The 15,347-nt window shown below is 44.9% G+C and overlaps 1 protein-coding gene across 1 annotated transcript; it reads right to left on the reverse strand.

Moving 5' to 3' along the window:
* Nucleotides 1–370: 370 nt before the first annotated feature.
* Nucleotides 371–12,896, reverse strand: LOC140595574 (lathosterol oxidase-like; the record flags this gene model as incomplete). Its single annotated transcript, XM_072738126.1, has 4 exons — nucleotides 371–635; nucleotides 2,147–2,280; nucleotides 11,842–11,924; nucleotides 12,209–12,896. Coding segments are annotated over 4 exons (1,170 nt in total), but the record flags the coding sequence as incomplete, so codon positions are not given.
* Nucleotides 12,897–15,347: the final 2,451 nt, after the last annotated feature.

The following is a 15,347-nucleotide window of genomic DNA, read 5'->3' on the forward strand; positions in this document are numbered from 1 at the left end:
ATGAATAAATAAATAAGTCTTTAAAAAAAAAGGCCACAGAAGGAGGGAGAGGAAGCTGAATCAGGAGAAAGAAGGGGATCTGGAGGAGCAGGGCCCAGAGGAGAAAGCTGAAGTGCACCACTGGTTTGAGACCTGCTTTTGGGAGGGGTTCGTTCCCCATGATGAGGCAGGCAACGAGGTCCAGGAAGTCCCCATGAGAAGTGATCCTGATTGGCCTTTGGAGCCCGTGCCCACCATGGCTCCTCCACACCATCTTCCTCATCCTTGCAGTACCCCCTTTCCCAAGTGGGACTGAGGTCCAGGTGTATCAGCCCAGGGATTAGAAGGCCAGCAAGGAAGCATCCCCAAGCCAGAAGCACAAGTGAAGGGCTCAACTGGCCCACATTGTGTTCCAGGGAGCCTCGGGGTGGTTCTTCCTATGAGATTTGAAGAAATGTTTGCAGCTTCTGTAGGCATTCCCATTGTTCTTTTCACCACAGGCTCTTGTGGCCTGGCAGCGATAGCAGCCCAGGGGCCACTGTGAGGAAGGCAAGGCTGTGCTGATGGGGGAAGAGTTGGGAGCTGGCTGGGCCAGGTGTGGTCTCGGAAGCAGAGATGTTTGGGTTTCAGAAGGCAAGGAGTACATGAGCTGCAGCCTGGAGGGAAGCAAAAATAGGGATTTCAGGGTGGGCAGGGGAAGAGCAGGCGGGGAGGCCCTCTGGAGAGCTAATCTGGGGAGCAGGCTGAGGCTGGAATGATTTCCACCCCTAAGAGTGAGCAGAGGGCTCAGTGGAGTACTGTTGTTGGCTTACGCTCCTGAAGTGTGTAGTACTTATATCTCCTTATGCTTTTGTTCTTTAAAAAAATTTTAATATTATGAAATACACACATAATGTTAAGCCAACCTTAGAGACCCTTCCTGTTTGCCACACTGGATTTAGACCTCCCTGCCTCTCCCTTTAGAGAAAGAAAACAGTGTGGCCAAGTCAAAGCCCTACCACCCCCTTCCTCTCTCCCAGGAGTGTCCAATCTACAGAACTCAGCGCTTGTCCTTGTTGTGCATGGTTTCAAACATTCCCTGCATCCTCTGCTGGGACTCTGATGGGTATGCCTGTAATCAGAGTCCTTGGCACTGTAGAGAGAGTGATGGCTTGCATTCACAGGGACAGAGGCATGAGGTTCTGGGAAGGGGAGGTTGCTCATGACAAGGAAGCTGTGGGAGATGAGGAGGAAGTGAAGGGGCCTGAGGGCTGGTGCTGGGCCAGGTGAGAGCTGCAGAAGAGCTGCAGGTGGTGAGTCTGCAAGGGAAGCTCTGTGAGCTGTGTGGTTGACCACTCCTTGTGAGCCCATGGCTATCATCAGAAGAACTGCAAAGGCAGTGAATTGCTGTGTGTAATTAATTTCTCGTGGAACACAGTGGGCCCTGCGGTACGCATGTGCTGGCTGGTGTGGGTGGTATGGCAGGGTGGGAAGGGACACCACTAGCTTCTGGTTACTCCCAAAATGCTGGTTTGAGCATAGGAATGTGTGCATCTGGCCTCTCTCCGTCCTTTTCTGTTTTTCAAAAAGCTGGGTCTGAAATGTCCATGTGTTTGTAATAATTAGACAATTATGAATTATTCCATTTCCTCGATCCAACAACACCCACCCAACTCTGTATCAAGCCCCGGGGGGTGTGCAGAGATTACCTGGGCCATGTTCCTCACTCTGAGGGGTTCACAGGCCTGTGTCACAGCTTCAGTGAGAGGCCTGCTATGGAAAAAGGGACCCAGGCTAGTGCTGAAGGACCACAGAGGTGTCATGGGTTTCTGTAGATGGAGCAGGGAAGAGCTTCACAAAGCAGAGGCACTGAGAGTGGAGAGAGGTCTCTGGTAGTCAGCAGGAGTGGGGGCAAGAGGGGTAAAGTGCATGGGGAGGAGGGCACACAGAGAGGTGAGCGGGATGGGCAGTGAGGCCACATTGCACACACACAGCTTGAAGAGCATGCTAAGAGCTGTGGATGTTCCCTGTGGGCAAAGGGAGACAGGATTTCTGAAGTGATGTTATTCAGTGGAGTTCAAGAAGAAAATCAAGACTGGATAGAGTCAAGTGAAGGTCAACTGCATGAGCAACCAGACAAGACCACAGGCGGTTGTCCAGAGCAGCAGCTGCCACATGGCATGTTTACCGAGGGCTCCCTGTGCACCAAGCATGGTGCTGAGTTCTGTGCTTATACCCTCTCATTCGCTTCTCCACAGAACTGGTTGCTCTTCTAGCCATGCGGAAGATGAGGAACGGGCTTGGAGAGGTGTGGTAACCTGCCTGAGTTGCCACATGGTAAGTGGCAGAACCAGAATCCTGTCAGGGCTGTTCTGACCTCACATCCTGCCCTAAAATTCTCTGTCACTCTAATCAGACCTCCTGAGAGCCCAGCCATCACTGAAGGGGAACATTCCCCAGTCTCCTGTAGGGTCGACAAAGTCATAAATGCCATCAAGGTCATAAGCCCAACATATACTCCAGATCTCTCTGGAGTATATGTTCCCTCAAATCATAAGGCCCCTTAGTCACCATCACAGGAGAATGCTGTCCGTGTGTCCAGGACAAGGTGGAGGCTGAGGCAGGGCTGGGAATGGCTGGATGGGGTGCAGGAGGGTGGATGTTTGGGAAAACTGCTCAACTGAGGGTTCCTTCCTGACTCAGAAGGGGAGAGCTTATGCATGGGAACCACCCGCAGATGTGCCTTGTCACTGAAAGGTACCATGAGCAGGTGAGGGGGCAGGGGTGGGGAGCCATCAGCACCCCTGGGGGAGCCTGTCTGGTGTCAGGGCCAGGAGGGAGCAGCTTTTGTGATAGTGCTGGTGGACTCTCCTCTGTGTCTCCGACTCATAGGGGCCTCTACAGGCTCTCTAGTGGCAGTGTGGTGCCGTGCCATCGCAGGCCTCAGCAACCTGAGAAATCTTCAAGGGTCCATGAATAGGAATGCCTGGATTTTACCACCTAATCAGCCTTCCCCACCTAATCAGCCTATGACCAGGGGTCATAGCAACTCTGTCATAGTTCCCTCTTCCCTCAAGGATTTCTGAGCATTTGGGGGTTATCTGATGTGACTCCAGGCCTCTACTACTCTAAAAAGAGCATCCTTCTGCTATGTTCCTTCCCTTCCCACTGATGCCCAGTTTGTCCTATGAGCTGGAACCCCAACTGTGTACACAGTCTAAGTATTTTCTCATAAAGCTCTTCAGTGCCATATACAGTGGGGGATAAACTAAATGCTCAGACACTTCATCTAACACCACACGAGAGGTCCAAATTTGAGTGTTGTCCCAGCTGGAAGCCCTGATTCAGAGGAAGGAAGGCAAAGAGGGCGGGCAGGATACAACATTTGTTGAGCATCTGCTATAATGGTAGGACTCTCCTAGGCATCTTAGGCATCTCATCTCATTTCATTCCACCCTTGAGGTAAATATTACCTCTGAGGCTTAGAGGTTGCTATGATATAACAGAGTTTACAGAACTGGCCAGGTCTATCTGGCCTAGAAGCTCCTTCCATCAATCCTTCTTTTCCACCCCTCCTCTGCATGTTGTAGAGAAGAAAGTACTTGCCAGAAATATGGTCACATACAGTTTCTGAGCCAAAACAGACATTTGGGGAGCTCTCTACCAGGAGACCTTAGTTGTCACCACTCTACATATCCCTTCTCTGAGCCTTTGGTCTCTCCTTTGTAAAGTGGGGGAGTTGTTATGCTCAACTCTGAGGTTCTTCCAGTGGTGACGTGACATCCGACTCCACAGAGGGTGCAAAGACAAAGAAGCTTGCTGGACTTGTTCCTCTTTAGGACTGTGAGACATGATTTGTAGCTCTGCAGTCCCTTGCCCTTATCAAGGATGGTTAGGAGACCCTAAAAATATGCCACTCACACATGGCAGTGCCGTGTGCCATGCATGAGCAGCTGGACCCTTGAGGGGTTTCCCGGGTGGACCTGGGCTGCTTCCCTAGAAAAAGCAGCTGGCAGTGGTGGCTGGAGAGTTTGGTCTTATTTTATGTTTAAAGGAACATGTTTTCTTCTCTCCATTTTATACATATCCAGCTTTACAGTGGGAAAGAAATAAGAAAATAGCAAAGACAAATATATATGATATAATTCTGATTGGCAAAAGAAGATCGGCTCTTTTCTAAGAAGACTTGGCTGCCCCTGACCAGCTGTGAGACTGTGGATAAGTTATTTAATCTCTCTGGGCCTCAGCTTCCTTGTTTGTTTGGAAGGGACCTGGATTAAGTAGTGGGAAGTCTGGCAATCCTTGGCTTTATGAATAGAATGGTAAAATTGAGTTAACAGTAGGGCCAGCTTCATGGGCATGTGACCTGTGACCTATGCTTGGGTTAATACTCTGCTGTCACTGTCTTTTAAAAATTTTTTTAATTTAAATCAACTTAATTAACATTTAATGTATTGTTGGTTTCAGAAGTAGAGTTCAGTGATTCATCAGTCTTATATAACACTCAGTGCTCATTATGCCACATGCCCTCCTTAATGCCCATCACCAAGGTACCCCTACCCCCATCCTCCTCCCCTGTAGAAACCCTCAGTTTGTTCCCATGATTAAGAGTCTCTTATGGTTTGTCTCCCTCTCTGATTTTGTTTTGTTTTATTTTTCCCTCTCTTCCGTTATGATCCTCGGTCTTGTTTCTTAAATTCCACAGATGAGTGAGATCATATCATATTTGTCTTTCTCTGCTTGACTTACTTTGCTTTCTTCTGTCACTGTCTTGAAAATCATAATATTTTTGAGCAAAGGGCTTCACATTCTAATTTTGCATCAGGCCCTGCAGATGATGTAGCCAGTCTTGGCTTGCTGCACCAGTCCTCTGCTCTTAGGGACTAGAGGATGAGTGAATGCCAGCCTTTGGCCAAGCTGTGAGGTGGGAACATTTGCCCTTGACCCCTTCGTCCAGCCTTTCTGAGTCCTCTTCTGTTATGTTGGAACTATGGTTTCCTGCAGATTCTGGGTGCATCTTTGGGGGCTTGCCGTCACATCCTGCATATGCCTATGCTCTACCCCCCCAGCACCAACACTTGCTCCAAATCCTTTCAGTGAACCCAGCTCTTGGCTTGCCAATGGTTGGGCCTTTGTGAACATCTGTTGACTAAGTGGTTGACTAAATGTGTAATTGACTAGTGCCTGAGTGAAAGCAACTTAGCAGAATGTCCCAGCAGGAGGGGCACTGGTCTAGGAATTAGATCTGGGCTCTGCTCACTTTGTTCCCTGGGCCTCCTTATTCTGGGGAGTAGGAGATGGGCATGGGGAGATAACTGGAGCTGTCTGCTAGCTCTGCCACCCTGAGACAGGTCAAGCTGGCACCTGTAAAATAATGTCATCAGGCCCAGGTGGCACCTAGACCTGTCCTGGAAGAATTTGTCCCCTCATCTGACCAAGTAACCAGAGGCCACACGTGTTCTCCTGTGGTAGACCTCTGGGGGACCCACACTTTAGAGGGGGAGTAGGGCTTAAGGAGGAGATAAATGTGGTATAGAGATGAGAGCAAGTCCCTAAATTCTATTTTAAAGTCAATTTGCAAAAGCAGAAACTTGGAGAATACCCACACTTCCCCCAAAGAAACACCTAGCTTGTGAGAGACAGGAAATGTGTATCTAAAATTCCATTTTGCAAATATGGGATTTGGCCTGGCCTCTTGGCCTCTACTCTCAGGGGCTGGAAGCTGAGTGGATGTTCCTCAGTGGCACCAAGCAGGCTGGGCAGACACAGTTTTGATTGGCTGTTTACTTATAATATCAATCACTTAACTGTTGAGGTTTTAAAGTGAAGTCAGAAAGCAGTTACTTGCAAAACCATCTCCTTTATTCCGAAGGGATTATTTATGGAAATTGTTGCTTTTAAGTATATTGATAATATCTCCTTATGATAGGACCCGAGCTATGGCTTACCCCTGGGGAGGAGCTAGCTATCAATTCCTTTGGTTTCCTTTACTTGTGAAAAAGTTCTTCCAAACTTCCAGTCATTCCCTTGACCTCTGGGAGAAAAAAGATCTGTTTCCTACAGAGTTTGGACTGAGAAGTGGCTACGCTAGGGGAAGCAGAGCTGTTTCTGAGTTCCCTCTGGGTTAAGGCTGTAGACATTTGAAAGTCGAGGCAGAGATATCATAAGAAGCAGTGGACTGGTTGTCTACCCTGAGACCCCTGGAAAGGCGTTGCCATGGTGAATTGACCATCATCCAAGTTTTGATCCCTGCCTTGCAGGCTTGGACATATGTCCTCCTCGCTGTCTCGGCACTGATCAGTCCACTCGGGCTAGCAGGGTTTGCAGGAGACTGACTCCAAGCCTGAATGTGAATGTGCTGATTGGAAATAAGAAATTGTAATGGCCAGATGGACACACATTCAGGCATTTTCTCTCTGTAATGAGGCTGAGGCACACAGAAAAGCAAATGAGAACCAAAATGTCTCTGGATGAGTAGGAGTAGGGAGAAAGAGGAGTTATAGAATGTGGGTTTCATTTAATAGCACCAGATTCTAACAGTCCTACACACCCATCTCCCCAGGAGGGAAGAGTCCTATCAGGTGGAACAGAGCTTGGGAGGCACTGAGAGGTTTCTTTTCCCAGCATAGTGGGAGAGCTCTGCCAGTGATGACCTCTACAGGGCTTCCATGGCTGATCAACTTCCTTCTGAGTGACAAGGTCTTTCTTAAACTATGGTGATGCCTTCAGATCTTGTTTGAAGGGGAATAGCTCAGTTTCTCTGAGCTATCTGTTGCAGATCAGGTTCTCTGGAAATTAGATTCTGAGACAGAGATTTGTGTGCTGGAGAGTGCTCTGGGGATGGACCATATTGTGGAGTGAAGTATTTGAAAGAGGAAATTGGGTAGTGATGTAGATGTGACAAAAGTCTCAGCCAATTCCACTGGGGACTCTGGAGCTGGGATGATCCTTCCAAGTTGTTCTGTATCAAGCTGGGGGGCCCCAGCTTTGTTCCCTGCTTCCTTTACTGGGATGAGGTCATGACTTTGCACGAGGCAGCTCTCTTCAGCTGAGAGAGAGTCATGGAGAAAAACTCCTCTGAGCCATCAGCTGCCAGCACTCCTGCAGCCATCAATGAACAATCGATACCTCATTCCTACAACTTAGACCAGTTTGGTCCTCACTGTGACTTGTATGAGCCTTGCTCCCAGAGCCTGATTAACAATGACTGCTATTCTCCACACAGCCCCAGCCATATCAGTGCAGTGGCATGTGAAATGAGAGTCAGAAGTGGCTGCATGGGATTTCATTCATTTGAAATCTTGTTATTAGTTTTATTGCCTTGGGAAACCTCAGGGATGATAAATCCACATGGTGGGGATGAACATATGGCCATCATATCCAGTGATACATTTAGAATCTGGGTCATTGTCATATTAGCCATGTACTTCCTCTCTGATCATGCAGAAGGACTGCCTTCCCTGACCCTTATACTTTTCCATTCATCTGTGCCTTCCCACCTACAGCTCCCTCTGCCCAGGATGCTGTCTGCCTCACTTACCCCCACGTCTACCTGATAGACTGGAGTTTTCAGGGACCAGCGTGAATGTAACCTTCCCTTGGAAACCTCCCCTGCCAGCTCTCCCCACTACCCAGCAGAATTTCTCACACCCTCTCTGGACCCAGAGTGCCTATTATCCCAGCCCAGGGCAGCTCTCTCCACACTTGTCTGCTAGTCTGTCTGCCTCCTGCTGAGATCCTGAAGGCCAGGACTGGGACTTATTTACCTGTGTCTCTGAGTGCAGAGCAAGACAGTCTATGGATAAGCTGATGGGTGAAGAAGGGACCTGGGAAGACTTTGAGTCAGGAATGCAGGAGAGAAGTCAGGCTGAAGAGGAGGCATGGTGCATGGAACTGGAAAGAGTTGATGTCGGGAAGCCCAGCAAGGAAGCTACTCATCCTTCTCAACCTGAACTACCCAGTTTTTACCTGAAACCTTCTGTAAATAGGTCTTGTACCAGGTCCACAGGTGGAAATGCCACATCTCTGTATCTCATGCTCAGACCCATAGCTGCATATACTGACAGTCTGTGCCCAGTCAAATGCACTCAATAAATAAAGGAATCCAGAATTCAGGGAGGAATCCAGAATTCAGGGATAAAGACCACGATTGGGGTATGGAAGTAGGAAGGAAAGGATTAATTAAAAAATATTTTGAAAACAGGAATAATAGACCTGAATGATAAGCTGTCATAGCTGGAGAAGTAGCACAATATTTAGGTGAAAACAAGGTTAGAAGGCCAGAAAAATCAAGTAATTCACGTTTGGATGGACAGTGTAGTCAGCTCAAATGGCTCACATGCTGGATACAAATATTTAAGTCAACAGAGCAGCACTGTGGTTAAGAGAAATGTGAAAATGATACTAGAAAGCAGAAGAGGAGCATGACACACAGTTTAGGTGAGGGCATGTGTTCCATTTGTGATGTTTCACTCCAAATGCTACAAGCAGTTTCTCAGGATCTTTTAAATACGATGTGTTTCTAATCAGAAATGACAATTGTGGGTCAGTCTGCCAAGACTGCTGTAGCCTCTCAGTGGCTGTCACATGAAGTCACCCGTGCAATGTATGGTTAGGGGCTTCATGCACCAACTCTAAATGTTGTGTTACATTTAGAAATGTCCACCCGGTGGCGACAGAGACTCACTTGCCTCCCTCGAGGCCCTGCTTTTTGAGATGCAAAATTAGCCTCACATTCCAGCTCTATGAAACACATTACTCTATAAAAAAACAAAGCAAAACTTCATTTATGAAACAGTGGAAATTTTGCCAAAGATATATCTAAAAATATATCTAAAAACCATTGAGAAAAAAATATATGAAGAAATCTAATGATCTTTTTTCTTTAACTAGGCAGTATCCAGCCTGACTTCCTTTAAGAATTCATAACTCAAGGGGTTCTAGTAGGTGCTTCTCAGAGTCCTTTTGGTCTCAGCTTCTCTCCTATGATATTGTGGAGTTATTTCTGCTTTTTCCTGAGGTTTGAAAGAAACTGCACTATTTGTCTCTTTCCTCCTACATAGATTTTTACAGAAAGCAGAGGCAAAGCCTTGCTCTACCAGTTACTTGATTAACCATTTAAAGACAGAAGGCTTTTTAAGATACGTGAACTGAAGCACTTACTCTGTAGGGCTTGAGCAAGGCATCAAAACTCTCTGATCTCAGATTTCTCACCTAAAATGAGGGTTATCATAAAATCTTCTTGGGGCTGTTTTGAGATTAACTAAGAAGAGGACATGAGACACTCTGAAAATTGCAAATCTCTGTACCTATGTTGGAGATCAATAGATCTCTTTTTAAAATCCACTGCTTTTGAAGAGGAACTATTTTTTAAAATTTGTTTTTATTTTTTAAAGATTTTATTTATTTATTTATGAAAGACACACAGAGAGAGAGAGAGAGGCAGAGACACAGGCAGAGGGAGAAGCAGGCTCCATGCAGGGAGCTGATGCGGGACTCGATCCCAGGTCTCCAGGATCACACCCTGGGCTGAAGGCAGCACTAAACAGTTGAGCCACCTGGGCTGCCTGAAGAGGAACCATTTAGTTAATTTTAAAAAGCATGCTAGCGAGGGTGGATGCCGGCGGGGGGGGCGGGGAAGCAAAAAAAAAAAAAGCATGCTAGCTTTTTTTTTTAAATTTTATTTATTTATTTGAGAGAGAGCACAAAAGAAAGCTAGAGCAGGGGAGGGGTAGATGGAAAGGAAGAAACAGACTTCCCACTGAGCAGTGAGCCTGACATGGGGCTCGATCCCAGGACCCTGAGATCGTGACCTGAGCTGAAGGCAGATGCCCAACTGACTGAGCCACCCAGGTGCTCCTCGAGGATTCTTTCTTTTTTTTTTATATTTATTTTTTATTGGAGTTCAATTTGCCAACATCTAGCATAACACCCAGTGCTCATCCCATCAAGTGCCCCCCTCAGTGCCTGTCACCCAGTCACCCCCAACCCCCTGCCTACCTCCCTTTCTACCACCCCTTATTCGTTTCCCAGAGTTAGGAGTCTTTCATGTTCTGTCTCCCTTTCTGATATTTCCCACTCATTTTTTCTCCTTTCCCCTTTATTCCCTTACACTATTTTTTATATCCCCCAAATGAATGAGACCATGTAATGTTTGTCCTTCCTGGAGGATTCTTTCAATAAAGTTGACACCTGTGGAACTGGAGTGTGGAGGATACACTCTACTATTTCTCTGGAGTTTAGAGACTGGGCTTAGCTGCTATTCTCTTAGAAGCCAGTGCTGTGCCCCACATGCAGTCTGCCCAAAAGATGTGGCCATTGGCAGCTTAACTGGGAGGAGGCCATTAGGAAACCAGTGGTTTCCTGGAGCTGGTCATCACCATAATTAAAGAACGTTAAAATTCAGAAGTAAGTTTCCGCTTCTGTCTCTAGTGCAAAACAGGCTATTAATCATCGTCTCATCAACCTGGGGTGGTAACACTCAGTCTAGAGCCCAGAACTGGCCTGGGAGGTGGATTCCTTTTCACGGCTGTGTCTGCCACTCATCATGGAAGTGTAAGAATAAGGGTCAGAGCAGGAAGGAACTCATGCTGGTTGACCTGAGTGCCTGAGTTACATCTGGCCTGCATTTTGTTTTTTGTTTTCAAAAATTTGAGATAGCATTTAACAACTGGGAACTTTCATATGTTAAATGTAGACTTCTGGCTTCTCTCAAAAATTGGAAGTTACAGTAACATGAATCTTAATTCCCACATGGAAGCCATGGCTTGGTGTTGAGGGGCAGGTGCCCCTTTGGTGGGGCAGGAGGTAGGCAGTTTGTCCCAGCCCCCACCCTTCCCTATTGCATTATCCTCAAGTCTGCCCCACTCATTTATGTCACCTGCCTGGCCTTTTTTTGGCTTATGATTTGTGACATCTGAATTAGATGATGAAACGTTCTGGGAATGATGCATATTCATGTTAATTTTTTTCCTTTTTTTTGTAAAGGCAGTGTGGTGACTGCAAAGCCCACATCCTAAGTGGATGTGTGGTTATGACTTTTGGGAAACACTGCAAAATCTTCTGTATTTCATTCCTCAGTCTCCTTTCTCACTATCTCTTCACTTATATTAACCGGGGCTGATATAGTTAAGGTAAGCTAAAGCAGTCTTTTTTTTTTTTTTTTTTTTTTAGTGATTTATCTATTGAACGAGTATCTATCTGTCCACACACACATTCAATGTATATAATTTACAAATATACATAAATGCCAGTGATAAATAGGTAATCCAAAAGCCAGAGTGCTGAATGTTCTATTTCATTTATCAAGACAAAAAGAGAGAACCACCTGAAGTTGCTGTGGGATACAGCCCTAGTTTCATTTGCTACTGTTGTGGTGGTTGATATAGAAAGAATAAAATCCTCTCCTCCCATTAAGTTATATAAGCTTAGAGAACATATGAACTATTTAACTATTTGTAAACATTTAACTATGTGTAAGCAGCAATCAGAAGACATTATGGGAGAAAAGATTCCATTTGCAATAATGACAGAATAGATAAAATACCCCCTAAATAAATTTAACCATACACATAGATTTATATGAAAAACACTTTTAAAATGCCGTTTTAAGACACACAAAAAAGGGGAACACAAAGAAGCCTTGGCGCCGCCAAGGCTGTGGGCAAGGTCATCCCTGAGCTGAACGGGAAGCTCACTGGCATGGCCTTCCGTGTCCCCACCCCCAATGTGTCAGTTGTGGATCTGACCTGCCGCCTGGAGAAAGCTGCCAAATATGATGACATCAAGAAGGTAGTGAAGCAGGCATCGGAGGGCCCCCTCAAGGGCATCCTGGGCTACACTGAAGACCAGGTTGTCTCCTGTGACTTCAACAGTGACACCCACTCTTCCACCTTTGACGCTGGGGCTGGCATTGCCCTTAATGACCATTTTGTCAAGCTCATTTCCTGGTATGACAATGAATTCGGCTACAGCAACCGGGTGGTGGACCTCATGGTCCACATGGCCTCCAAGGAGTAAGAGCCTCCTGGACCACCAGCCCCAGCAAGAACAAGAGGAAGAGAGAGGCCCTCAGCTGCTGGGGAGTCCCTGCCCCAACTTAATCCCCCAACACACTGAGAATCTCCTGACCTCCAATTTACATCCTAGACCCCGAGGAAGGGGAGGGGCTTGGGGAGCCCTACCTTGTCATGTACCATCAATAAAATATACTGTACCCAGCCAAAAAAAAAAAAAAAAAAAAACAAAAAACCAATTCTATCCCACAACGTGAAATACTGTCCATAGTTATAGTCGAAGAACATGTGGTGGTCTGTATGATGTGCTGAGCCATTAATAAATGGCCTTAAGATTTGGGGAACACGGAAATCACCATCATGAATGGAAATTGTCCAGATATTAACCAAGATGTATAAACTTAAGTAAACCACTTTGTGTAATGGGAAGATAAAAGGGTATATATGGTAAGGTAGACTCTGAAGGAAGCCATGCACAGGGTGAAAAGCATGACTTGCAAATGGAGTAGGAATCTTCCAGAGATGATGAGGTTTGTGTATGCGCTTATACACAAGTCTATGATGAAGGCCTCTGTGAATCCAGTAGATCAGCATGTCCGTGAAAAAGAGGAAGGACAGTATACTAATAATGAGGCGAAACCAGCCACTGGGAAACTCTCCTATGTCATCATATAATTTGCCGTAACCTCTCAACTCCAGCAGGAATAGTAACACGGTGGGAATACTAATCCACTGCAATGACTGGACAGTAAACATAATTTCTCTATAGACTTGATTCTTTAAAAATTGTGGATGCTTCATCAACGAATGATCATAGACAAAGTAATAGCTCAGCGTTGCAAAGAAGAAATAAAGGATATAAGCACCAAGATTTGTCACAATCAGGAGACTAATAGTTTGTCGGAAGATGTCATCCTCAGACCATCAGTCTGCAGTCAGACCGTGCAGACTTGGGTCTGTGTGTCCCCAGCACCACAGTGGCCCGGCGCTGCCAGGAAGGATTAAGCTCACATGGCCCTCAACAGCAGCCCACACCCCCATTCAGTTGTGATGTGTTTCCAGAATCAGGGGGGAATTTCCGTATTTATTATTGCCCGTGCCTTGCCTTTCCCCTTTCATCCTTATCTTGTTGTGCTTAGAGGAGACCCCCAGCCAGGAACCAGCCTCCAGAAGCTAAGGCCAAACCTGAACCTCCCTCGGCTTCCCCTTGGCTTCCAGGGGAAAGTTCACTGAAAAACTACCTTCTGGCCCCTTGTTTATGCAGAGATGACAACTTAGCGGGACGGGGGGGATCTTTTTTGTACCAAAGCTGCTTCTGAAGCAGAAAGCAGCAGGGCTCTCAGTGTTTCATGCTGCCTTATTTATATTAAAGGAAGAATTAAATTCTTGCAAGAAGTAAAAAAAAAAACAAAAACAAAAACAAAAAAACAAAAAAACAGGTTCTGTTATGTTTGAGCTTCCATACTTGTGAAGATTCAGGACCATAATGTCAGGTTTCCCTAATCCAGAAATATATATATATATATATATATATATATATTTTTTTTTTTAAAGATTTTATTTATTTATCCATGAGAGACACAGAGAGAGAGAGGCAGAGACATAGGCAGAGGGAGAAGCAGGCTCCCCATGGGGAGCCCCATGTGGAACTTGATCCGGGCACCCCAGTATCACACCCTGAGTCAAAGGCAGATGCTAAACCACTGAGCCACTCAGGTGTCAATATATTACTTTCTTGATAAAAATAAGGAAATGCATATAAGCTGAATCTAATGTTCACATGAAAAATGGATTCTTGGAGAGAAAAATTGGGTGGGGGGAGAAACAGCAATGAAGAGATACTAGTCCTACCAGATGTTAAAACATTATAAATCTACTAGAATTAAAATTTGGTGAAAAAAACCCCACATAACTAGATTGATAACATGAACTAGAAAGTCAAATGAAATAAATAAGGGAATTTAGCATATGTTAAAAGGGGCTTTGGTAAGGAAAAGAAAATTATTCGTTTAATGGTGTTAAGACAACTAGATCATTCTATGAGAAAGAAAGTTGGATTTCTAACTCACTTCTTACACCATATTAAATTCCAGATTGATCAAATATACAAACATAAAAAATTAAATCATAAAGTAGTATGTAAAAATATGAGATATTTAACTAATAATACCAGAATAGGGAAGTGTCGTCTAAGAAACACATACACACACACACACACACACACCCAAAATTTGTAAATTCTACTACATAGAAACAATAAAAAGCTATGTACAAAAAAAGAATACTCAAAAACATTAAAATGGAACTGGCAATAATGCCTGCAACTTTATGTAACTATAAAGGACTGACAATATTATTGTCTCCTATAATATTTTTTTTATTTAAAGATTTTATTTATTCATTCATGAGAGACAGAAAGAGACAGAAACATCAGCAGAGGGAGAAGCAGGCTCTCTGCAGGGAGCCTGATGCGGGACTTGATCCCAGGACCCCAGGATTACAATCTGAGCCGAAGGCAGATGCTCAGCCTCTGAGCCACTCAGGCACCCAATATTTTTTCCCTCATGATTATTTCAGTATATAAAAGTATACAGTATATAAAATAGACTGTATATATTATACAGTATATTAAAAAGTACAAGTAAATATGAAGTGGACAAATAATAAAAAACATTTATCAAAAAAGGAAATACAAATGATTCAAACATGAAAAGATGCTCAACTTGCATCTATAATAATAAAAATGCAGTTAAAGGTATGATGAGGTACCTTTTTCTTCTAACCTATCAGATTAGCAAAGATGATCAAGACGGCACTTTCAAAGGTGAAAGTCTGTGAGCTGAATGAATGGATTCTATACTTCCAAGAATTATTCTGTTTGGGCTTTGGACCTTTTGAAGAAATGGGGATGTCTGTGAAGTCAACTGGCATTTTAAAAAAGAGTTTGCAGCAATACCACAAAAGTAATTGTTGTAGGCCAAAAAAACAAACAAAAATCATCAGTGGATGCTAAAAGTCGTGGACAAAAGAAAGCATGATTGAGAAATAGGATATTTATAAAGCCTCAAACTATGTCCCCGTAAGTTATTCATTCATTGCAAAGTGAGAAGAAGTAATTTCACAATGGTGAGTTGGGGGCAGTCACCATCCTGTGAGGAAGCCCAAACTAGCCACACAGAGGATTCGAGGCTCCTGGTGACAGAACATGAGCAGCAGGTGTGTGAGTAAAGGAAGCTTTGGATAATTCTGGCTTTCAGCCTCCAAGTTTCCCAGCTGAGGCCTCCAAAAGCATGGAGAGAAGACAAGCTGTCCGTAATGTTCCATGTCCAAATTCCTAACCCCCAGAATGCATGAGCATAATTTCATGATGGTTTA

The sequence above is a fragment of the Vulpes vulpes genome, chromosome 15 (genome assembly GCF_048418805.1).
Source record: "Vulpes vulpes isolate BD-2025 chromosome 15, VulVul3, whole genome shotgun sequence".
Taxonomy (NCBI): Eukaryota; Metazoa; Chordata; class Mammalia; order Carnivora; family Canidae; genus Vulpes; species Vulpes vulpes.